The 26,509-nt window shown below is 40.9% G+C and overlaps 1 protein-coding gene across 2 annotated transcripts in view; it reads left to right on the top strand.

Moving 5' to 3' along the window:
- PREP (prolyl endopeptidase) overlaps positions 1-26,509 on the top strand; it is a 117,521-nt gene that overhangs the window by 18,025 nt on the left and 72,987 nt on the right. For both annotated transcript variants that reach the window (XM_075145580.1, XM_075145581.1), the window contains exon 7: positions 10,351-10,456. In XM_075145580.1, coding sequence (XP_075001681.1) covers positions 10,351-10,456 — 106 coding nt within the window. The remainder of the gene's footprint in view (positions 1-10,350; positions 10,457-26,509) is intronic.

Below are 26,509 nucleotides of genomic sequence, written 5' to 3'. Positions count from 1 at the left end.
CTGGTAGTAATAACTCTTGCTGTAGAATAGGACAATAATAGAATGTAGCACAGCTACATTCTGAAGCCACATAAGTATTGGGAAAGTGGGGAGGGCAGTGAATAGAGAAACACCTCACTACTGTGGGTTCTTGTTTAATAAATCTATGTGGCTGCTTATGATTGTTTTCTTGACCTCTAGGAGGCATAAACTTCCAGAGATGTTGGTATTTAAGAAGAAAAGCTGTTTTAAGGAGGAGTGGTAAAGCAGAGATCCACCTTGGTAAATAATCATGAGCTTATCTAAGTGAAAGTACTTTAAAACAGCTGATATTCTGGTGTTGTGCTGTGAGCTCCAGCTGTAAAATGTGGCTCTCTCATCCTGATAGTAATGAAAAATGGTCTTTAATGGTCAAAAAAAACATATTCTGCAATTAAAAAAAAAAAACAACAAACCAAAACAATGCAATTGCAAAATGTGGTTTCATCCTTGTGCAATAGGTCAAAAATCTTCTTCTAAGGCCATTCAGACAAGTTTTCTAGTCAATTTTTTTGAAGTATGTGTTTGAGAAAGTGGAAGACCACAAAGTAATCGGGGAAAAATTAAAATATCTTTAGTAAAAATCAATTTATGCAGCTTATTGACACTGTCCTGAATATTCTTAGTTGGTACTAATATGCTGCCACAGATTTTAAAATACAGCTTTGCACAGCTCATCATTTTATGAAAGTCCGCTTTCATTCATTCCTTTCAGATTAATAAACAAATGTTTCTATTTTACAGGGCCTTGCTGGGCCAAATAGGTAAAGACATTTGGGTTCTCTTATGTTTTACACAAGCTCCAGTAAAGACAGTTGGATTATGGTGTGGGTGGTCTAGTCTCAACTACCAAACCTTTCTCTATAGGGCAGAACTTGAACTTCCATACTTAGGTTTAGGGCAGAATTTGCAGGTCTCACAATGGTTGGGTTGACGGAGAGAAATACCTTACTTGCAAGTGAAAAGCACCTGACAAGGAGGTCCTTCAGAGACTGCAGAAGTAATAATGTTGTGATGATACTTCAAAAAAATAAGTAATCTCAGGTGCACTGTAGGGAGTCAGTGTGGTGTGTATTTTCAATGGAGAGAAGAAACTAGGTCACTGATTAGGACAAAAGAAGGTTGTGTAAAATTTTGTCAGCTTAATACATTTACAAAACAACATGCAAGAAAATAGCTCAGGTTTTTTTTTTTCCTCATTACACATTCAACACCAGCCCCAAATATGCTTGGTTTAAACAAAATCTGTGGTGCTGAAAATGGTGTTGACATAGAAATATAGATGCATTTCCAACTCCTCACTTGCATGGATTGCTTGTGAGGGGAAAAAAAATCTGTTTATTGTTAGTCAGATATATAAATTTTGAGAAAGAGGCTCTCAAATCTTTTCATTAGTCTAGAAAAAGCATATGTATTTCTGGTACACATTCTAGGATGGTGGAGGAGTTGGGAAGAGCAGGGATGGAGTTTATTTGAATAACATCCCAGTAGAGGGCAGTCTGGTATGAAGATTTTTTAAAACCTTGGCAATGTCATAGCTACTCTCTGAAAAGAGGAGCTTCCCATGCTTCTCTGCTTAAGTGGCCTGTTCTTGCTTCCTCTCCAGACTCATAGAGCATATCTCTGTTTCACAGCCAGACTGTTATTCTCAAAGTTAAACAATAAGTTATATAAGAGCCTTTCACAGCTAGTAGTGTTAAAAGTCCCTACGGTACTGGCAGGAAAGTAAACAGGAGAGAAAGGAGGGCGTGGGGGGAACCCTACTATCCCAGTTCTGCCAGCAGTAAAACAAATACAATTTTTCATGTTGTTGTCTAACAAACACAGTGCACAGTCCCTGAACTGACAATAAATTTTTTTTTTTTAATGTTTAGAGCTGTCAGTTAACATCAGTGGTTCTCAAACAGGCAGGTGATCTTGCAAATGAAATTCGGAGCACAGAGGAGTAAGCTGTGCCAGATATGCGCTGGCTATGGTGTATTTTCACTGCAGGAACGTGGAAGGGCAGCATCCACAGAGGAAGAGTGAGCAGCATGAAGGGGAAGGGCTCAAAACATTGTCAGTTTGCTGAAGTGAGACTTGCTGCTGGACTAAACAGGGCTGTGAGAATTTTTCTAAAGCCTTATACTATCTTTGTCAAGGCTGAATCTGGAATAGAAGCCTACTATGAATATCTTTTTTCAGCCCTGGCAATAGGTCTGGAGAATTTTAGCATTAAGAAACAGGCAGGCAATCTTTCTGGCTGCACATGGGGCAATGCTAGATGGTAATCTCTTACATAGCCAAGTTCCTGATGCTTTGGTGCTTTCATAGCACTCAAAAGCAAGCCGAAAGCTACAGGAAAAATGTATGTGATGTTTGTCTGTCACCTCAGAAGGCTACTGATTTTGCTCTGTGCTAGATTTAAGAAAGAGAATGCATGTAAAAATGCAGGTACATATTGCTGTGTTCTTCTGAACAAGGCTGTCTCCTGTCCTGTTACAATTGAAACAGTCATAAGCATGACTGGGTCAAAACTGGTCAAAGTCCCAGTTTTCTGGCTTTGGTAGGTCTCCTTCAACCCCAGGCTTAGCAGAGGCTCAGAAGGGTGTGGTCAGAATAGAAATGCTCTTTATACCAGCACATTGTATCTGAAATCAAAGAATAAAAACCTGCCTGGAATAAGGAAATTGAATTAATGCCCAAAGCAATTTTTCTAATCTAGGGAATGCATGGAGAGAGCACATCAGCATGTTTACATACAATCAGTCCATGTCTTGCATCGAGTATGTCAGGCCTGCTCCTCAGAATGTAGTAAGTGGTTTCTGTTCGACCTGATCCTGAAATGCATTCCTGTGATCAACCATCATTAGGTCTTCAAAATCTAGTTGATCAAACCAGGATGATGTAAATAGAAAACAAAACAAAGCATTTGCAGTGTTAGAGTACCAGCTTCAGAGGCCTTGGATTGTGCAGACAGTCCCAAGAGGTTGCTTAGTGAAAGGGAGTTCTTGCCCCAGTCCTCATGTTCTCAAAAGACTGCTAGAACATAAAATGTGATAGGAGCTATATGCAAGCTTCAGTGACTTTCTAGCACCACTGCAAAGATAATGTCAGAACATAGCTTTTTGTTCCTTTCATTACACACACCCCCCTCCCAAAAAACCTCAAACCCTTCAAGATCATTTTACCTTATGAAAAACTGTTTCCTGTTCTGGGGAAGAAAATAGCAAGTTAATAAAAGCAGATTTTGAAAGGCTGAGAGATTACAGTTGGGGTTCTTGACTTTGTCGTCATGCAAGCAGAACTTTGTGGCACAGGAGCATGTGCACATCTATGACATTAGAACACTTCAGGCTGTTCAGACAGCGTAATTGCTCTCATCTTTTACTGACCAAATGTTTCGGCAAATTCTACAGGAACTTTTACTGTTTTCTCTGTAGAAGGCTTGTGTTGTGTGTTACTTTATTCATCTGATACGAAGCTTTAGAATATTGCTACGTAACGCAAGGCAGGTAACTTCTGCCTCAATCTGAAATGTCTCTTCCATGTAGATGATTCTTGGTCAAATCATATTCAGGTTCAGTGGTGTTTTGCAAAAATCTTTGTGCAGCATGTACCTAAAGTTTAGGAAGTAATCGCTGTTACTAGTCTGTTTTATTGTGGTGGCTGGGTACATTCCTAAATGAATATTAAAAAAAAAAAAAAAATTCCAGTCAGTCACTCTGGGTAGTTTTAAACTGTTATATACATAACATAGTGACAATTGTAGGAGTTTTAAAATGCAGGTTATTGATGCTCTGAGGTTTTAATTCTTAGTAATTAATGCCATGCATTGCATGTTGCATCCTTATTGCCACCCATCTTGCCTTCTCTGGATGATTTGATCTTCCCAGTCTGGTTACTAGTTTGACCACTTGGCTCTGTTTGAAAGCTTTGATTCTGTCTGTGATTTTGTGAGCTTTGATTTTTTTGTGTGTGATTCATTTGCTTTGTTTTATTGGAAATGCATTAGATAGCAACAACTGTCATTGTTTCATATGCAACGGACACTAGTGTATGAAGAGCAGTAGTTTGTAAAATAATCGCAGCTGCAGATCAGGTTGTAGGTTATAATAGTGTAACATCTGCAGTTAAAGACGACTGTTTATCTTTTCCTCAACACGGGCCATATTATCTAATAACTGAATTTCACTTGTTTAATTTTTAATATCTTGTAATGCAGAAACAAATTATACAGTGATTAGTTCTTTTGCACCTTGATAATAAAAAGGGCAAAGGTGGTAAAACTTCTAATTGGTTAGCTTAAAAAGGAATGATGTGTGTATATAGTTGCCTGAATATAATACTGTGCACTCAAAGGGCCCCTAGTTGTGAACTAAAAATAGAAAGCTCTTCCTTATCCTGAATCTTGCAGTCGTGACTACCCACGTAGTATTCAAAGAACTAGCATTAATATTCACTGGGGTTGCTGTCATGCACTTTACTTGGAAGCAAAGCACTTTAATGTCTGTCCTATTGACATTTTAGTTGAGGAGTAATACATAAAGCCAGGAAGTCTAAAAACCCGACAGACTTCTCCTGTTCATTGTTCTCCTTTTTTTGTTTAATTATGTATGAATTTTTGGTCTGAAATGTGCTGCTAGTAGACAAAATATTTAACTTCACTTTTGCTGTGGATCATCATAGATGGTTACTGCTATTATAAACGCAGAACATATAATCCTTTGGGGTTCCTCATATGGCTTGTATGATGAATTAACTATATTCTGTAATTAAAGAAAAAAATTAAGTAGTTGGGAAACTCCTTTTACTAATTAGGTTTTAAATAATTTTTCTTCCTTTGACGTCCATTGATTTATTGAAGTTACAGGTAAACTATTTCATCTGTTAATGTTTTTCTAAGCAGTGGTTACTTTTCATCAAAATGAAGAGAACAGGTAACATTGAAACAAAATTGCTAGTAAAAACCAAAAAATACTCCACTATAAACCAAAACTTCTCTATAAAGATTTTACTTCAAAGGGTTTGACCCTTGAAAGACTAAGTAGAATAGTACTTGTGAGCACAGCTATCGTAATGATACTTCTGTATGTTTGTATGGTGTGAAGATGGTCACAGCAAATATTTCAGAAATAACAGATCTCATAAATTAAAAATTGCCAAGTGGCTGAATGGCAGCAGTGAAACTACAAACTATATACCAACATCAGCTCTTTGAAATAATCCTTCTTTTACTAGCTGAGTTAGGGATTAGTACCGTGTTATGCCAATAAAATCATCGTTATGCTGAAGGTGTTTAAAAGCTCCATTTGAAAGGCTACAGGATTTCTCCTGTCCTATTTTGACAGGACCTAAATGAAATTTTAAGATGTTCAGTTGCTTTATAACCTCCTTACCTTTTACCAGTGGGTGTTGTTTGAAATGATATCAATTATTTTAATGTGAGAAATGTGCACTGACTAGCATTCCACATGTCTCCCAGAAATTCTTGAGATGTGTTTCCTTTTCAGCTTGAATGTGGGAAACCAGGAGAATTTAATTCTGTTCCAAGCTGTCAGTTCTGACATTACAGCTGTCTCCCTTATGCTGAACCATGAATGCATTCTAAGATTTGAGTGAAATGCCGGTATGAAATTTCAGTTCATAAGTCTGTGGGCCAAGAGCAAGCACTGCAGTTCAGCTCGTGAAGATGATGTAGCGGCATAAGAATAACACAAATGATAGTTGGGAAATCCTATTTCCTTTTGCTGTTCTGAAACCCAGGCTCCTGTTTGTTTACGATATAGAATAGTCAGTGGCATTCAGGCCATGATTACACATTCGTCAGTACTGCCATCTGAGCTGCCTTAAGCAATCTCTGCACCTATTATTCATGTTTCCAGCTGCTTGGTGCAGTGTGTTAGCTCAACCATTTGTGCAACTGCACAGTGAACTGGCTGAGATACTAATCTGGCAGAGGGACTTTTTCTTTTATTCTTTTTCTTTTTTATTGTGCTTTTTTTTTTTCCCCTCATGGATTCTTCTTTGTTTTGTTTTTTCCTGGATGATTCTTCTTTTTTTTCTTTTCCTTTTTTCCATTTTTATTTTTTGTTGGTTTGGTTTTTTAACATGCTATTTTTTCAGCTGGATCAGCTCACCAGTCTCGTTTACCACACAAATGGTAAATGCTTGTACTGACATGACTTAGGAGAATGAACTTGCATCGATAGAAGCAACCATACCAGTAGGAAGAGCTAGAGGTGGAGACTGCATACGCTGGTACTGCTACCAATATTTGCTTATCAAACTGTAACTTTGTGGATGTCTAAATCTGCGGTGTAATACTAAACTTTTTAGCATGCTGCAGTCAACAGTGTCTTGTCCTGTTTCTGTCAAATTCCTTTGGGTTGTAGAACTCACTGATGTAAGAACAGTGATAGAGACAGACCTAATTGGCATCCCACCAGCAATATGCATTGGGAATTCCTACTTCAAATTAAACATAAACTGCTATCAACTCTTCAGTAGTCCAGCTGGGAATGTGAAGGGAAAAACTCATTAGATGTACTCAGATTTGCTGTCATCAGAGGTTCTGAACTGCCCTTGCAACAACATCAGAAATTTGCAAATAAGTTTTCTTTCTTGGATAAAGCAAGCAGTCTTCTGTTAACCGTTAACTCACAGCATCAAAGAACAAATTTGTGTGGGTTGTGACTACGACTAAATAATTTTGTGTGTCATACTCTTGAGTTAACTGAAATTTATATTTGTATATACCACTTGCAATTATTTAACATGTTTTATGAGCTGGTGAGGAAGAGAGGGAAACTTGGTGCTTTTACAAGTATGAACAGTTGTTTACGCAGCATATTGCAGTCACTAGTTTAATTAAAGCTGACACCTGCAGTTAATGTTTGTCTAAAAACAGTGAAGATGCTTCTTTCAAAAAAGATCACCTAATTTTGATTTCCATTTCTGGATATACTCCCATCTTGGAACGAGGAATGTCTCAATTTTGCAGGCTGCCCTTTTAAAGCTATCTTAGCTGTTTCATGTAATGGGTTGTTGGTTTTGGGGGTTTTTTTGTGTGTGTTTTTTTTTTTTTGTAGGAATCTTACGTGTTATTTTCTATTTGTTTGTCTTACGTGTCTTACGTGTTATTTCTATTTGTTTTCAGTTGTATGCACTTCTTTTAGTGGTATAATTAGTTGTTGACAAAATGCTTGTAAAAAATACAACTTGGAAACACTCATTTGGGATTTTTTTTGTTTGGTTTTTTTGAGGGCTGTTTCCTTGTTGGGTTTTTTTGTTAGCTTTCATATACTGAGATTTGGCTCTGTATTCTATTAAGTTCCTTTCTTGTGTCTGCAAAACTGTGGATCTGTTTGAATAGCAGTATAGTTAGGGGCTAATTCTTCTGAAATTCATTTTGCATAACTAATTCTACAGATATTTTGCACAACTAATGTTATGGATATTAACCAAAGTAAATCTAAGAAATAACTACAATATATGAATAAGAATTTTTTTGAAGATGTGTTTAGGGCCAAATGGAAAGTTTCCAGAACTGAGATTCATATTTTGTGATCAGAGGTTTAAATTTCCGTTAGATATTGTCACATAAGCATGTGGACAGGAAACAGCCTTCTGTATCAGCTGTTAATAAAACATCTAAATCTGATAATTTTGGAATATGCTCAGTCAGGAGAGGGAAACTTTAAGTTGATGACTTCCTGTTACTTCCTGCCTTTCCTTGATGGACTTGCACTTTCAAAAGCTTTGCCAGGAAACAGAGTATGTTTGCAAAGCCTGAGTAGAAAGAAGGATTCATAGATGACTTTATGTACCAGTAGACACCATTTTGGAAATTTTATCCTGTGTGTGCATGCACGTGCAAAGGCAAACCAAGAAGCTTCATCGGGAAATTATAATGTGATTGTAGCTTATAATGTTCATTTAACAGCAGCATTAGATTTTTGTGTGTGTAAACCTACAGAAAATGGCAAAAATGAAAACTCTGTAAGTGTCACTTAGTTTGCCACAATAAGCAAAAGTACCCTTAAAATTACCAGCTTGGATGGCTTCTAAGAAATTTCATACTGCTTTATGACAGAAAACACACCTTATTAATTCCATCACTTGAGGACTTGAGGGAAAATCTGCTGTGAATTAAGTGACTCTCATTCACGCAGACCAAGTTGCCAGCCTTTTTGCACCTCTGAGAGGACTTTTAGCAGATACCTTTGGAAGCTCCTTGGAACAAGTCAGCCAGAAATCCAAAGCTAACCTCTACCACTTGGATAATTTTTTGTGTTTTATGTCATACTGTATTAAGTAGGTGAGTATTCAGCTTTTTCTTTTAAAAAATAGATTGACAGAGGAGCTATGCAGAGCGAGCATGTTTGCCATATGCTGAGTGCTGACTTGATGGTTTTCACTGTCATGCCATTGTAAGCAACTAAATTTTGGTTCTCCCATTCAAACAACAGGTATTGTTCTAATTAAACTCTACTGCTTTGTACATAGTACTGTGATGGCCTGTGTAGAGGTGTGCATGCATCAGCAAAATGATCTTACAGGCCTTAATTCACCAAGAGTGTGAATCTAGAGTCGTTTGATGAACCTGGGTTTCAGCATATCTAGGATATTCACAGGCTCAAACACTGACCACGTTGGAGTTGGTAGAGAGAGGAGGCATGGTGAGGAGACCTCCTTGTGTAGAGGAGGCAGCAGTCAGCTTATGTAGACCTGTAAGATGCACTGAGGGCCCATTTTAAGACAAACTGTTTTCTGTAGGTTCAGTTTAGCTGACAGGTTACATAGTCAAAAAAGGAGTGCTTACACAGGGGTCAAAATAAAGACTTGGCTGAGATAAATGCCTCTTTCGCTCAAGTATTAGCAGTTTCAGCAACACAGTTTTTCCTTTGATTGATAAACAAGCGCAGTCCTGGTACACCTCTGCATCGCTTAAAATACCTGAATTAATATGTATATCCCAAATTACTGATTTTCAAAGAGATACATGTCACTGGTCCTTGTTGAGTCACTGCTGGGCTCCATTTATTTCCATAGGATTTGGGAGAGGGGAGGTAAATTTCCTTTTGCATGGAATTGATACCTTGATAAAGGAGTTTGGAAGTTCAGGTTCAGAAGTTTTGATGTCATCTTTACAAGAAACTCTTAAGTTTTGTTTGGACAAAAGCCACTGGTCGCACCATTGTGTCTTGACAAAGATGGCTAAGTTAGCAAATACCCTTGCACAATTTAACATTGGATTTGAATGCTGACGTTATAGTCAGTGGCTAGAGAGAAACTGGGCACCTACATCACCAGATGTGGCTGCCTTGTAGTTTTTTGAGAAATTTCTGTCGAGCAACATAAAGCTATGTTTTAATTGATGTAGGAGAGTTCTTTTTGAGTACTGTAGTTCAGTAGGAGCCTGGCAATCTAGTTGATCACAGGACTAACCACTGCTGTATCTTCAACATAGTGGATTCAGTTAAACTTCTTCATGTTGAAGGCATTGACTGTGAGATATTTTTAATATGGTTTTTGGTGGTGTGTTTTTTTTTTCTTCTTGCCAACAGGTAGTTTTAGACTGTTTATACTGAGTCCATTCTTAGTTACTGAAATGTCAGGTTAGTGCTGTACATTAGTTGTTGTATGGGGTTTATACGGCAAGGTTTTGGTACCAGGCGGGCTGGAGGCGTGGCTTCTGTGCAAAGAGGCCAGGGCTCGCCCATGTCAGACAGAGCCAGTTCCACCTGGCTCCAAGACGGACCCGCCACTGCCCAAAACTGAGCCCATCAGCGATGCTGGTAGCACCTCTGTAATAACACATTTTAGAAAAGGCAAAAAACGCTGCACAGCAGCTGTGAGAGAAGAGTGAGAATATGTGAGAGAAACAACTCTGCAGACACCAACGTCAGTGAAGGAGGAGAGGGAGGAGGTGCTCCAGGTGCCAGAGCGGAGATTCCCTTGCAGCCTGTGGAGAAGACCATGGTGAAGCAGGTTGTCCTCCTGCAGGTCCACGGTGGAGCAGATATCCACCCTGACTCATTTAGATACCTTTTTAGCTGGAATACTTTTAATAATCATAGACTTTCGGTTTTTTAATTCACGGCAGGAATAAACAGATAATGCTGTTCGATTTTGATCTCCTGAAATGTCAGCAGACTTATGTTATTTGTTGGTGTAAGCAATGAGTGTGGGTTCTTGGCAAGTTCTCATATTTCATACACATCTGTTCACTCAACTAACTGTAGCATCAATTTATTTTTTGCTAGGGGTTTAGGGACTAAGTTTTCAGGTTGGATTTTTTTTTTTTCCCAGAGGATGAATTGTCTTTGATTTTTCTGTAACTTCTTACAGGTATCGGACGATGGTCGATATGTCTTGCTGTCTATCCGAGAAGGGTGTGATCCAGTCAACAGACTGTGGTACTGTGATCTACAGACAGAGTCTCAGGGTATATCAGGTATGTGTTTTCTTGCTTTGTAACTTCTGCTTCATTTTAAGACAATGTAAGACTTTAAATACTTTATGTTTAAATATATATATTTAAATATGTGTATTGCTTAACCTCTTCTCTTTTTTTCTAATGCAGAGAATATGAGAAAATATGCACTGCTGCTGTTAGCATTCCATTTTCTGTTATGTATCAGTAGATGGAATACTCCATTCTTAGTTCTGTAGTTTATTTAAACGGTCACAAGGAAAAATTGAGATAATATAAGCAGCCTTACCAGTATATGTTCCATTTCTTTCTACATCACTAGTACTTTTCCACGTTTAATTTTTTTTACATTTTAAAAATTCATACATCTCCCTTCAAGCACTGATCTCCCCTTTTTAAAAAAAGTACCTGGTTTATAGGTAACATTATTTTTTTCTCCACAGGAAATGAACAAAAATCCTCTAATATTTTAGTAATATAACTGCTTTGTAGCATCATTATTATTACAGTAGAAGTATCTACTCATGTTTCAAATACCCATTCATGAACTGCTTCTTCCTTGCCTTCTAGTTGGAAATTAGCCTTTGGCTTTTGTGTATTTGGCTTTTTAGCCTCAATGGTATGGGCTGAAAGCGTAGATACTTTGCTCCATATGGCTATTGTTGATGGTTGGCATAGTTAGTTGTTTTACTGATCGGTGGTTTTGTATTTCCAGAGTACTGGATTATTGAATTCTCTTCCTCAAAATGCGCTTTGCGTAGAACACAACTTAGCTCTTTTTGATTATTTGTGGCTTCTGTCTTCAAAAACTTCAGAAATAAATACTGCAGTAGCTCCTTGTTAAATATTGGATCTCAAGAAACTTGTTTTCTTGCCCATAAAGAGAATATTCAAGGCTTATGAGCATGATTAGAACTGATAGCAGCTCTGCAATACAGGGTGTATAGTTTTGTTTCTCACTGCCTTTTATTATACTATATGGTTATGTGGTCTTCCCTTAGTTCATCCACAAGTCTTAGTACGATATTTTGAATTTTGGTGAGTTTAGTGTTAGTGATGATAGTTAACAGTTTTATACTCCTTTCTGGGGGATTATTGATTTTGTTTTGTGGGCATGTCACTCTCTCCTTTTATAAAGTATGTTTCTTAATTACTTCTAAACTGGTCTTGGACAACAGCTGAGTAGTTGTTTAATGTCCTCTTGAATGTAGAAAATGGCAGGCCTAATCAAAATTATTACAGATGCTTTCCATGCAACTTTATTACAAACATAAAACTGTGTAGCTAAAACTGTTGAGTACAGTGAAGCATTTTTGTGAATGACAATGCAATTTATCATTTAAGTTGACACTTTCCAGCTAGAGAGGGAATACGTAAAAAGCATGGCGCTCCTCCCATATTCGCCCTCCCATTTGTAGATACACTGGACAGCCTTGAAGAGAATACTAGCATGGAACCTTGAAAGACCATGGAGGAAGCTTCTATTTTGTACTAGTTGGTATAAGGTAGACCTACAGTTTAACTGTTTCTGGGCTTGAAAATGCTTCTTTAAACAAGTTTTTCTCTGAACACATCTTTGACTTGCCTTCCTATTTGTTTGTTGTTGAGTGGGAGTTGTTCAATCCCTCCAAATTCTCCCTTTTTGCATATAAAAGGAAAGATCTAGCTGTAACTATTTGCTTGCACAAATTCTCTATTTTATAAACTTAGAAACTCTCCATATCTGTCTCACTAAGCTGCCACATGCATTTTTAGTACAAAGACTCTTATCTTTACCCGTGTCTTTCTACCTCCATGTTAGTAAGCACAGATCTAACAGTAAACATCTGGGATGTTTCCTAGAGTCGATCTTCCATTCAATTGTGAACATCCTGAACCACTGGTCCTTCAGCCTTTGGTGGACGGAGACAATAAAGTTGAACAAGCCGTAATATATGTAAGCTTAATTCTTGGCTCTATCAGTCTAGACCACAAGAAGTGTCATTTCAGTTCAATTTGTAATTTTCTAGGACAGCAAGTGTAGAAGTTATGAAGTTAGAACTTTTTCTAGGACAGCAAGTGTAGAAGTTATGAAGTTAGAACTTATGAAGTTAGGAGAAATGAATGCCAAATTTCATTTTTTAAGCTGGTTTAGACAAGTAAATAAGCAGTTCTAAAACAACAGAGTTTAATGGCAAGTCTATTTCTTGACTTAAGACTTGCATTTAACTGCCAATTTGTAGAGAATGCTCAGTAATATCTCAAGGTATGTTCAGGTGGATTAAGATTAAGCAATGCTTAGAGAATTATGTAAAACAGAAACACATTCTTAACAAAACCATGAGATACAAAAATACCGGCTTTTGTTACACTGTCTATAGAATGCAGTGTTCAGTACAAGGGTCTATGTAAGTATCAAACCATACCACTTGTTATGAAGTGTAAGGACAATAAAGTGTCTTAGAAAAGTATCTGTACTTTTAAAACGTATTACATTATCCTTCTGTCTTTTAGAATAGACTTTATTTATGAGTAGACCTCATACCTTTGATGACATCTAGGATACTTCTTGCCATTTTCCTCCTTCAGAACTATTGAATGTTTATCTGAGCCTTTTTATTTAACCTGTTTACAATGTTCTGTTTGTTATAAAATCCAGTCTAGTGTTCAGAATACCTCACCTTAGTTTTGAAAAAAATATAAAGGAAAGAAAAGTAGGCTAGCTAGTGTTTTCCCAGTGTCCTAGATGGTACTTGATATAGATAAATAATTAGATTTTCAGACACATTTTTTTTCTTCCGTACTTGGTCTTTTATCCAGATTGTCCAAGAATACACTAGTTCTTTAGAAAATTTTCTTTTTATGCTTTAGATTTTTCAAGTCTGAACCTTCTTTAGACTTACTCAGAGGACATCAAATACAAAAGGCAATGAGACCTTTTTGAAAGGTAGCAGGCAGTAATATTTTACATGGCATCTGTTACTTACACCACATATTTCTTTGTGAGGAAGTAAAAGCAACTGCTAAGCAAAAGTTAATGGATGAGATTCTAATTCTTATGAAGTTTGTGGCAAAACCCTAATTATAGAATGACACGCTTCAACAGATTGTTTTTAAAGCTGCTCTGTAGCATGTATTGTTTATAAAATAATGTTTCAATCATGTAATTGTGAACTTCTCTGTTTTAAAATACTTTCTGTCTCAAGGTAAATATACCGCTGCATAGTTTGAAATGCTACATGTAAAAACCACGAGTTAAGGAATTTTCTGTAACTCAGAATTGCACAAAAATGCAAAGAACTGATTCTCATCTGTGACTTACTACCTGAAAAACCTATTTCAAAATGTCATGTTAACTAACTTAGGGGCACCCTTCTCGATTTTTTGATTGCTAGCAGTGCATTCTTTTCCTTTGACAGGAGGTAATCAAATTTCTTAGTCGCTTAAACAATTTTCTTTAAAAAGAACATGTTCCCGTAGTCATAGAATCGTAGAATCATTAAGGTTGGAAAAGACCTCTAAGATCATCGAGTCCAACCATCAACTCAACACAACCATGCCTACTAAACCATGTCCCTAAGCGCCTCATCTACACGTCTTTTAAATACTTCCAGGGATGGTGACTCAACCACTTCCCTGGGCAGCCTGTTCCAAGGCTTGATCACTCTTTCAGTAAAGAAATTTTTCCTAATGTCCAGGCTAAACCTCCCTTGGCGCAACTTGAGGCCATTTCCTCTTGTCCTATCGCTGGTTACTTGGGAGAAGAGACCAACACCCACCTTGCTACAACCTCCTTTCAGGTAGTTGTAGAGCGCAATGAGGTCTCCCCTCAGCCTCCTCTTCTCCAGGCTAAACAGTCCCAGTTCCCTCAGCCGCTCCTCAGAAGGCTTGTGCTCCAGGCCCTTCACCAGCTTCGTTGCCCTCCTCTGGACACGCTCCAGCACCTCCATGTCCTTCTTGTAGTGAGGGGCCCAAAACTGAACACAGGATTCGAGGTGCGGCCTCACCAGTGCCGAGTACAGGGGCACGATCACCTCCCTGCTCCTGCTGGCCACACTATTTCTGATACAGGCCAGGATGCCGTTGGCCTTCTTGGCCACCTGGGCACACTGCTGGCTCATGTTCAGCTGGCTGTCGACCAGCACCCCCAGGTCCTTTTCCTCTGGGCAGCTTTCCAGCCACTCTTCCCCAAGCCTGTAGCGTTGCCTGGGGTTGTTGTGGCCGAAGTGCAGGACCCGGCCCTTGGCCTTGTTGAACCTCATACAGTTGCCTCGGCCCATCGATGCAGCCTGTCCAGGTCCCTCTGCAGAGCCTTCCTACCCTCCAGCAGATCAACACTCCCGCCCAGCTTGGTGTCATCTGCAAACTTACTGAGGGAGCACTCGATCCCCTCGTCCAGATCATTGATAAAGATATTGAACAGGACCGGCCCCAGTACTGAGCCCTGGGGAACACCGCTCGTGACCGGCCGCCAACTGGATTTAACTCCATTGACCACAACTCTCTGGGCTCGGCCGTCCAGCCAATTTTTTACCCAGCAAAGAGTGCACCTGTCTAGGCCGTGAGCCGCCAGCTTCTCTAGGACAATGTTATGGGAGACAGTGTCAAAGGCTTTACTGAAGTCCAAGTAGACCACATCCACAGCCTTTCCCTCATCCATGAGGCGGGTCACCTGGTCATAGAAGGAGATCAGGTTGGTCAAGCAGGACCTGCCTTCCATGAACCCGTGCTGGCTGGGCCTGATCCGCTGGTTGTCCCACACGTGGCTTGTGAGCGCCCTTAAGACGAACCGCTCCATAATCTTCCCCAGCACCGAGGTCAGGCTGACCGGCCTGTAGTTCCCTGGATCCTCCTTCCAGCCCTTCTTGTAGATGGGCATCACATTGGCAAGCCTCCAGTCATCCAGGACCTCCCCAGTTAACCAGGACTGCTGGTAAATGATGGAGAGTGGCTTGGCAAGCTCCTCCGCCAGCTCCCTCAGTACCCTCAGGTGGATCCTATCTGGCCCCATAGACTTGTGAACGTCCAGGTGGCATAGCAGGTCATTAACTTCATCCTCTTGGATTATGGGGGGTTTATCCTGCTTGCCATCCCTGTCTTCCAGCTCAGGGGGCTGAATACCGTGAGGGTAACTGGTCTGACTATTAAAGATTGAGGCAAAGAAGGCATTAAGTACCTCAACCAAGTTGAGAACACCTTGCAACTTCTAATATTCTAAGCCTTGGGCTGTTCTGTCCCAGGGCATTCAAGATGGCACCTGTAATGTTAGAGCAGCCTGAAGCACACAAGGATTGTAACTTGTGGCATCCTCTGCATATTGTAATGAGACCATCATCTGTTATTTGTAAGCATGTTTGAAGGTTTAAAGTCACCAGTTCGGGACAATGTGCACCAATGTATTTCAGAGCTTCATCCTCAAGCTGCGTGCAGCCTTTCAGAAACAGGGCTTTGAGTCCACCACATTGTCCTCGGTGGCAATGTTCCCTCCCGCATCCAATAAAGGATGAAGATTCTCCTTGGCTTTCTTTTTGTCATTAATATACTTGTAAAAACATTTTTTGTTGTCTCTTACGACGGTGGCCAGGTTGAGTTCTAGCTGGGCTTTTGCCTTTCTAATTTCCTCTCTGCACGACCTAACGAGATCCCTGTACTCTTCTTGAGTTGCCTGCCCCTTCTTCCACAAGTGATAAACTCTCCTTTCTTTTTTGGAGTCCCAGCCAGAGCTCCCCACTCAGCCAGGCCGGTCGTCTTTCCCGCCCGTTCTTCTTACGGCACATGGGGACAGCCTGCTCCTGCGCCTTTAAGACTTCCCTCTTGAAGAACGTCCAGCCTTCCTGGACCCCTTTGCCCTTCAGGACTGTCTCCCAAGGGACCCTCTCAACCAGTGTCCTGAGCAGGCCAAAGTCCGCCCTCCGGAAGTCCATGGTAGCGGTTTTGCTGGCCCCCCTCCTTACTTCACCAAGTATCGAGAATTCTATCATTTCATGGTCGCTAAGCCCAAGCCGACCTCCGACCACCACATCTCCCACCAGTCCTTCTCTGTGAACAGCAGGTCAAGTGAGGCACCTCCCCTGGTAGGCTCACTTACCAGCTGTGTCAGGAAGTTATCTTCCACACACTTCAGGAACCTAGACGGTTTCCTCTCTGCTGTATTGTATTTCCAGCAGACGTCCGGAAAGTTGAAGTCCCCCACGAGAACAAGGGCTAGCAATAGTGAAGATAGATGACCATTGAAGAGTTAATTTCTTCTCCTTCTGATATACTGAGGGCCTTGTGGAGTTAAGTGTAGTTCTGTTACTATTTCTTAGAGATGATGGTTGCAACGATACAGGCTGCTTATTTGGCCCACTTGCTAACAAATGGCTGTGAAGAAGTCATGAAGTTCAGCGTTGCAACCTCAGTACTGACTGCCAAAATGCCAGGTTTTTGTCTATAGGAAAACTGCAGGGATGTCTGTGAAATGCAATTCCTTATGGTTATAGGTCAATAGTTTATTCCCAAGATAGAGAAACTTACCTTTTTACTTGGGAGATAAATATCCATATTTCATGATTTAAGAAAAGTAACGTGGAATAATTTGATTTTTAAAAAATTAGTGCAATTACTTGTTTACACCTGTGTATGTTTTGGTGGTTCAAAAGCAAAGAAAATGAGTTCTGAAAACTAAAAATAAATGCTGTTATTGACACTTTCTGCTTCTGAAAAAGCAGAAAGAATTTCTTGGAGATGGGAGGTGGGGAAGTGTCTCTCTTTCATGTTATGAACTATAATAGCCAAAGACTAGAAGAAGAGGAGAAAGTCTTCTCTATTTGTAGATTAGATGTAAATTTGTAGAGGAAGGGGTGAAAATAGCAGGGTATATTGAAAGAGTGAGTGTGTGTGTGTGCACGTTCCCTAAACAGCCTTCTCTTCTTTTATACCTGCGGCAGAGTTTGGATTAGAAGATTCTGCATAATGTCTCTTTCAGTGGGAAGGATGTCAGGACAAGATAACAAAATATAACCAAAAAGTTGCATCAGACCTAGGTCCAAGTGTGTCCTGATATACTATATTGAAAAACTGGTGGTTTATTTCTTACCTAAGATGCATCAGATGTTTTAATTATTGAATCTTTTTGCAGTGTTGATAGTAACTTCTATGTTAGTTTCCTTAAGACTAATACTTTCCTTAGAGTAAGATTAACTTCTTGCCTAATTTCTTATGTTTATTATGGTGAGGTATGTTTCACAGCTTTAGAGTTGACTTCTTTAGTGTCACACTTCAGCATTTAACTGTTACTGTACTGATGATGGTTTTAATTTCTAGACAGAGTTAATGTGGCAGTAATAGTTGTTTGTTTTTTTGTTTTTTAACTTTGGTTGTTTTAGGACTCAGTCCTTAAGATTAAAACTTGCGTTAGGGGTACTGAATAAATACTCCAGAGAGTTCACAATCCAGGGTCTATTGAAGCCTTAAATGAGTCAATAGGCATGTGACAAATTGAAAAATGTAGTTTCTTGAAAACAATCCAGTCTTACCCAAAAAGAAGCACTAAGTTGCTCTATTTGGTGAAGACTGTGCAAAGAAATTTCTCTTAGCAATAACACATCTGTCATCAATACCATTCCCTGAACGAAATTAGATTTTTTTTTTCCTTCTCCTAAACCTGAATGGTTATTAATTCTGTAGGACAGATGAGTATCTTAAATTGATTTCATCCAGATTTAGTTTGATTAGTTAAGAGATGTCTTCATTGCATAGTGTCTTCAGTGGTAGAATTTATTACCATTTGTTATTTCATACCTTATCTAATAGTCTGGTTCATTAAAACAGTGAAAAAACCAGTAATTATAGTCTCTTCCAAAGTTGGATCCAAATGATCTGATTTTTCAGTATTTAATGTGTTTTGAAAGTTCATAATTATAATTTGATCTTGTCCAATCCCGAAGTGTCTTCATTCTTATTTTATAGAAAATGAAAATATAAGCTGAAAAACACCACATGTTAGGGAGCAGTGAGAGAACAGAAGAAAATATATTTGGCCTCTTCAAAGAATAACGTGGTACATTTTCATAGTGTGCCTCTTAATCAGTAGTGATCTCCAAAACTGACAAAAATCCTATTTCCAGAGCAGTTGGGTTCCAATTATCCTAATAACACTTCTAAATGCATTTAATAAACAGATTTTCTTGATAAAGTCTTACAAACAAGCAGCATAATTAATTATTGCTATCCTCACAGGTTAAAAAATGAACTGAAGGCAGCAGCAGAAAGGCAGCTCCCATCTTACATCACTGTATAATCCGTACCTTTTATATTGTATTTCCTGAAAAGGAGAAAATGAGTCTGAAATATTTGGCAGCCCTCTGCGAAGGTCCCAGTCAGCATACCCTCTACTCCCTTTTGCTCTTGCTGAAACAGAGACCTGGCACAGAATTCGCAACCAAAAGCAGGGAAGGAGCAATGTAGCCATAATTTGTATTTGTGGTGTTGTCAGTACCATCCTCCTGCTGGAAGTCCCGAGCCCTTCAGATCTTCTGGCTGATCGAAGCACGTGTTCAGGCTTTCCACTGCTTCGTCATAGGGATGGGGTACGCTGCCTGTAACTCAGGGGCTGTGTCTGTACAGAGCAGTTTGGCCACAGCCTGTACTCTCACGCTGAAGCTAAGAGGTACATGCCAGCTCACTTCTGTGTGTCAAAGCTCTTTTCCTCCAAGATATCATAACTATGTTGCCTGTTGGGAATGATTTTGGCAAATACTGTCCCCCAAACTGTGACCACATACTGTCTGCTAATTTGCACAGACTAAAATGTGATGGGGGTTGCGCTAGCTGTTAAATAGTGCAGAAATCATGCAGCAGTGCTTCAGGCCTGTGCCCCACCTCTTTTATATACTTATATATCTATATATATCTCTATATATATATCTCCAGGTTGATTTCACACAGCAGCCTGTTTTGTGTCTGTCGTGGTTCCAGTTGGGACAGGGTTAACTTTCTTCCCAGTAGCTTGGGGGGTGTGCTGTGTTTTGGGTTCGGTGTGAAAGGAGCGTTGATGGCCCATTGATGCTTTGGCTGTTGCTGGGTGATGCTTGCACCGGGAGGGGGGAGCACAGCCGGGGTGGTGGACCCAGCTGGCCAATGGGGTATTCTATACCATGTGACATCATGCTCAGTATAAAAACCAGGTGTGTGGGGGGGCTCGCCCCCCCGTTCGTGACACACGGTCGGTGAGCGGTTGTGTTGTGCATTGCCTGTTTTGTGTATTCTGTTATTGTTGTTGTTCTCATTGTTATTATTACTGTTCTACTTCGTTTTATTTCAATTATTAAACTGTTTTTATCTCAACCCGGGAGCTTTCCTACTTGTGCCCTCCCGATTCTCTCCCCCATCCCACCGGGGGGGGGGAGGGGTGAGCGAGCGGCTGCGTGGGGTTCATTTTTGCTGGCTGGGGTTAAACCACGACAGTGTCAATTTCTTCTACAGCTAGGGATGTGAATTACCTGGCATTGAGTATAGACTTCTTGTCATGACATGTTTCCAGCTGAACTATTCAAGAACCGAGGAGATGGCAATGATGAGTGATAGACACAAGTGAGAAAAGCAGTACAGTTGCAATTTGCCTGAATGAAAGTTATGAGCAGTGGTCACAAAACAGGAATGGCAGAAATATTAGTATGATGGTAATGACTGTAATAATTTCTATCAAAAAATTGTCTTAAGGAAACAGAGAGATAAACTTAAAAGACAGTCTCCATCTCTCCTTCTGTATGTGCATGTCTGATATCTTTCACCAAGCACTAATTTGTGAGGTAAAGAATTGTTTAGGTTGGAAGGGACCACTTGAGATCATCTAGTCCACCCCTTTGCTCAGGCAGGCTCAGCTAGAATGGGTTGCCCAGGAACGTGTCTGATTGGGTTTTGAATATTTCTGCAGATATTCTCCACAACCTCTCTGAGCAACCTGGTGCCAGTGTTTGACCACCCCACATTAAAAAGTGTTTTCTTGTGTTCTGATTGCATCTCCTATTTTATTGTGCCCATTGCCTCTTGCTCTGTCAGTGTGCGTTACTGAGAAAAGTCTGGCTCCCTCTTCTTTATTCCGTCCCATCAGGTATTTATACACGTTGATAAGATCCTCCCGAGCCTCTTCTTGTCCAGACTGAAAAGTTGGAGCTTTCTCAGTGTCTTCTCATATATACTCCAGTCCCTTAATCATCATTGTGGCCCTGTGCTGGGCTTGCTCCAGTAAGTCCGTACCTTTCTTGTACTGAGGAGACTGGAACTGGATATAGCACTCAAGATGTGGCCTCATCAGTGCTGAGTAGAGAGGAGGAGTCACCCCCCTTGACCTGCTGGTAACATTCTTCTTAGTGCAGCACAGGATGCTGTTGGCTTTCTTTGATACAAGGGCACGTTGGTGGCTCATGGTCAGCTGCTTGTCCAGCAGGACTCGGAAATCCTTTTCTGCAGAGCTGCTTTCCAGCCACTCAGCTCCCAGTGTGTACTTGTGCCTGGGGTTATTCTTCCCTATATGCAGGACTTTGTTTTTCCTCCTGTTGAACTGCATGAGATTCCTTTCAGCCCAGTTCACCAGCCTGTCCTGATCACTCTGAATGGCACCACAACAATCTGGTTTATCAACTGCTCCCCCCCAGTTTTGTATCATCTGTAACCTTGCTGAGGGTGCACACTTTCCCAGCATCCAGGTCATTAATGAAGATGTTAAAGAGTATTGGCCCCAGTATCAACCCCTGTGGTACACCACTAGTGACTTGTCTCCAACCAAACTTGAGCCAAGGCTGCCTGCAACTTCCATATGCACAACCAGTTCTTCCTTGTTTGTAAGTATTGGGTCAAGCAGAGCACCTTTCTTTCTTTGGCTTCTTGATCACCTTGGGAAGTGATTTGAAGAATGTGCCTTGAATTCTTCAAGTGCCTTGAAAAAGTCAAGGCACTCTAGAATTCTCCTAGATTGGTTGAGCCCTGCTGCATTGTCCTTCCAGCAGATATCACAGTGGTTGAAATTTCCACCATGAGGAGTAGGGCCTGTGAACTTGAGGCTTCTTCCAGTTGTCTGAAGAAGGCATCATCTACTATTTCTTCCTGATCAGGAAGTGTATAGCATATACTCACTACAGTAGTACCCGTGTTGGTCTGCCTGCTAATCTTGACCCTTAAGTTCCTGACTGGCTCCTGACCCGTCCCAAGGCAGAGCTCCATGAATTCCAGCTGCTTTTTCACCTAAAGGGCAACTCCCCTCCTCGCCTTCCCAGCCTGTCCTGCCTAAAAAGCCTTTATCCATCCATTGCAGCACTCCAGTCCTGTGAGCTATCCCATCGTGCTCTGTGATCCCAATGAGGTCATAGCCCAGAAACTGCACCCAGACTTCTAACTCCTCCTGTTTGTTCCCCCTGTTGTGTGCATCAGTGTAGAGGCAGTTCAGGCAGGCACCCAAGCATGCTGATTCCCCAGTAGAGATTTGAGAGTTTTCTCCATGAGGCTGTTCTGCAGGCACTTCCTTCTTTACATGCCTACGGTTGGAGAGATTCTACTTCAGCTCTGTTCTGTCGATTGCTCTGTCCCTTCTGTTCCTGTCACCCAGGCCCTTGGCTTGCCTACCCCATCCACAACTTCCTTACTTGTTTGTTATAGAATCTTTCTCCTGTGTCGTTTCTAGTTTAAAGCTCTGCTTACTAGGTTGGTCAGCCTGCAAGGATACTTTTGCCCTGCTTAGTCAGGTGGATAACAGTACAGCAGTAGTACAGGATGAGACAACCTAGAATAGCTGCTGAATCATTAGTTTCTCTAATGGATCTGTATGGATGGATGTCTTCTGTTCCTTACTTGCAGCCTGTTTTTTATGGAAATAAGAGACGCTTAATACCACTTTGCTTTTTGAACCATTGACTCCCAAATTCAATCGTGATAGAGAGGTAGGAGTCCCAATGCTGCAACCCTCGGAAAAATACATGGGAGGTCAGGTGGCCAGGGAGAGATGAGAAGCTGTTAAGTAAGGGCTGTGGCATAAGCTTGATCTTGTTATACCTTGAAGATTCACTCAGATGAGCAATATTATGGATGCCTGAGGTGTGGAGAAGGCTTCAGAAGAAATTTTTGCCTTATTAGACTTAAGGCACTTTCAGTCAAGGTTCTGTCCTCTGTGGATTATCTGAGACATGAAAGTCAATGGAAATTTGTCCTTCAGTTGTGGCATTCTTAACAGCTCTCTTCTCTGAATTCTCTGATGAATAATAAGATGACATCCTGCTTATGCTGAATCTTAATGTAAATTGAGTTAAAATGTCGACTAACTTTATACACATCTGTACACCAGGCTCCATTAGTTCCAGGGCTCAGAGACTTAAGAGTCTCTTCATTGCATACAAGATTCTGATTATGCTTTGTAGTCTTTTAAGAGGACTTTTAAGAGGCACCCTTCCTGTGCATTTGTTTAGTCAGATTGTTATTGTGTTCAGCAGGACTTTGTCATCACGGGGGATTGTAGCGACCCGAGATGGCAGTTTCAGAACCGATCCATGAATTAGAAGGAGCAGTAATAAACACAGCTAAGTTTCTAGAGAGCTTCTTAAACAGCCTGTTTTCTATTCTGACTTTTCCCAGAGGTAACAACTGTAAGTCATAGATCAATAAATAGTATGTTAGACAAGTGTGTTATCAGAATTGAAATAAAGTACGACTGCTATAACTGGGAAAATAGACTGGCATATCATAGTAATGCAGTTTTAGCTGATGTGGTGGTGTATGATTTAAAGGATGCATAGGGTGGACAAATAGGGTAGTTCTGTTTGTTTTTAAATTTGTACACCCATTTTCTTGAATGGGCTATTAACTGAGATGTAGATTGTGTATGTAATAACAAGGCTCAGTTGCTCTAAGTCACATGTTCATTAAGCTCATCTGATAGCTAGTTGCATCATTGACTGCTGAGAGATCCAAAGTGTGGACGGGTTGATTAATGAATTTTCTTAGATTACGCTGTGTTGCAGGAATTTGGTCATTGCTGAATTCTGTGTTGGAGGTAGTGAGAATCACTTCCAGACCCTCGATATGTTAGAGGACATGATGGACTGAATTTGCCTGTTTAGACCATTAGCTGAGGCTTCTGCGTTCCTGTGCTCCCGCTGTAGCTATTATGCGGAAAGAGTCTGTGTGAAATGAAGAGTCTTCAGGATGATTCAGTCCGTGTGGAATACACGTAGTCCTCTGGACAGGTGTGGACTTCTGCTGATTGCAGAGGGTGCCCATGGCTGTTAGCTCACGTGCTTCTAAAATTAAAGGGAGGGAAAGAAAAGACCACAAAACTGAAAGCCACTTTCAAAAATTAAAACAGGAACATTCCTCCCGTGGCATTTGAAAAAAGTACAAAGCTGAGGTGAGAGAGAAAATTAGCTGGTTAAGACACAGGTGTTCGTGAAAGAAGATCTCAAAAAAAGAGAACTAGTTGCAGGACTATTAGTTATTAGTTGCAGAGTATTAGTTATTTCAGAAATTGTACTGACTGGCAAAGAGGGAATGAGGGAAATTGAAAAATTAAAGAAAATGTTAGGATATTATAGGTAGCCTAGGATCTAGCAGATAACATATCTGATATAGATGCTTCTTGTATATTCTAATGACAGAGTGCTTTGACAGTGAAACTCCAATTTAATGAACTTAAAGAAGAGGTGAAATAACATTAGATTAGAAAGAGAGGCTCTGATTATTTCTATCAAAATGCCTTTACATCCTAGAGGTGCTCACTGAGGAAAGACATGTTCAAAGAGTCTGAATTTGCAACTGGAAGCTGAGAAGATGGTCATTGTATTTTTATTTATTTATTTTTTAACACCATGTTAAGGTGATATTGACTAAACTAGTTACTGGATTGTTGAAGTTGGTTGACCAAAGAAAGCTGCTATCAAATATGCCAGAGACAGGACTATGGTTTTGTAATGAGAAGAGAAAAAATAAGAGCTGGTAATTAAGGGAAAGGCCCTAATATATGGAATGTACCTCAAAATTGAAGGGACACGACTGTTTTTCTGGTATTATAAATGGTCTTGTAGTAATTCTGTATTTAGATTGTCTTTTGTTCCCCCCCGCCCCTTTTTTTTCCCCTCCTTCTGTAATAGACTCCTGATACCCATGTTCCTTATGACACTTCCAGTGTTTGGATCTGTCCTTTAAAATCTAACACAGGCTGGTTATAGGAGTGTCCTTTATCCTGTTAAATTTCTTTGAGATACATCAGAATTGAAATGCTGTTTGAGCAGCGGGTCAAAAATAATAAGTGCATGTGCGTGTACTTAAGGACTAAAGCCACACTACCACTGTAGAAGCTCACATGCTCAATGTACTGAGTATGTTGCTCTACAGCAGCATCCTGGCTGTAGCGGCAAGGCTGAAGGATGAATAGGCAGATCTGACTTCTCTGGTCTAGATGGAGCAAAACAAAAGGTAGGGCTTCCCTTAACTGCAGAGGCATCAAGGTAATAAACTATTCCTATCCCAGACATTTTATAGGTATACTGAATAATAATGTTCTGGTTTCCATGTTGAGGCCTTTGTATTAAGTGAAAGACATTTGTGTTGCCATTAAATGATTCATAGTTTGGATCCCTTTGATGGTGTGCTGTACAGCTTATTTAGAAATAGTAATGGCTTTTATCATTTTTCTCATTTTATAGAATCAAGTTTTGGTTGGAAGGGACTTTTAAAGGTCATCTAGTCCACCCCCCCTGCCATGGGTAGGGACATCTTCAACTAGATCAGGTTGCTCAGAGCCCCGTCCAACCTGACCTTGAATGTTTCCAGGGATGGGGCATCTACCACCTCTCTGGGCAACCTGTTCCAGTGTTTCACCACCCTCATTGTAAAACATTTCTTCCTTATATCTCGTCTAAATCTACCCTCTCTCAGTTTAAAACCATTCCCCCTTGTCCTGTCGCAACAGGCCCTGCTAAAAAGTCTGTCCCCGTCTTTCTTACAAGCCCCCTGAAAGGCTGCAATAAGGTCTCCCCGCAGCCTTCTCTTCTCCAGGCTGAATAGCCCCAACTCTCTCAGCCTTTCTTCATAGGAGAGGCATTCCATCCCCCAGTCGTCTTCGTGACCCTCCTCTGGACCCATTCCAACAGGTCCATCTCTTTCCTGTGCTGAGGGCTCCAGAGCTGGATGCAGTACTCCCAGTGAGGTCCCACCAGAGCAGAGTAGAGGGGCAGAATCACCTCCCTCGACCTGCTGGTCATGCTTCTTTTGATGCAGCCCAGGCTACGGTTGGCTTTCTGGGCTGCGAGTGCACATTACTGGCTCATGTCCAGCTTTTCATCCACCAGTACCCCCAGGTCCTTCTCGGCAGGGCTGCTCTCATTCCCTTCATCCCCCAGCCTGTATTGATACTGGGGGTTGCCCCTACCCAGGTGCAGGACCTTGCACTTGGCCTTGTTGAACCTCATGAGGTTCACATGGGCCCACTTCTTGAGCTTGTCCAGGTCCCTCTGGATGGCATCCCATCCCTCAGGCATGTCGACCGCACCTCTCAGCTTGGTGTCGCCTGCAAACTTGCTGAGCGTGCACTTGATCCCACTATGTCATTGATGAAGATATTAAACAGTACCGGTCCCAGTATGGACCCTTGAGGGACACCGCTTGTCACCAATCTCCATCTGGACATTGAGCTGTTGGCCACTACCCTCTGGATGCGACCATCCAACCAGTTCCTCACCCACCGGACAGTCCACCCATCAAATCCATCTCTCTCCAGTTTAGAGAGAAGGATGTTGTGGGGGCCCGTGTCAAAGGCCTTACAGAGGTCCAGACAGACGACATCTGGATGTAGTCCACTGATGTAGTCACTCCATCATAGAAGGCCACTAGGTTGGTCAGGCAGGACTTGCCCTTGGTGAAGCCATGCTGACTGTGTCGAATCACCTCCCTGTCCTCCATGTACCTTAGCATAGCTTCCAGGAGGATCTGGTCCATGATCTTCCCAGGCACAGAGGTGGGACTGACTGGCCTATGGTTCCCCAGATCTTCCTTTTTTCCCTTTCAAAAAGGGGGTTATGTTTCCCCTTTTCCAGTCAGTGGGAACTTCATCGGTCTGCCACGACTTCTCAA

Source organism: Calonectris borealis, chromosome 3 (assembly GCF_964195595.1).
Source record: "Calonectris borealis chromosome 3, bCalBor7.hap1.2, whole genome shotgun sequence".
Classification (NCBI taxonomy): Eukaryota; Metazoa; Chordata; class Aves; order Procellariiformes; family Procellariidae; genus Calonectris; species Calonectris borealis.
The sequence above is the reverse complement of the archived record's forward strand: the minus strand, read 5'-3'. Positions and strand labels throughout refer to the sequence as shown.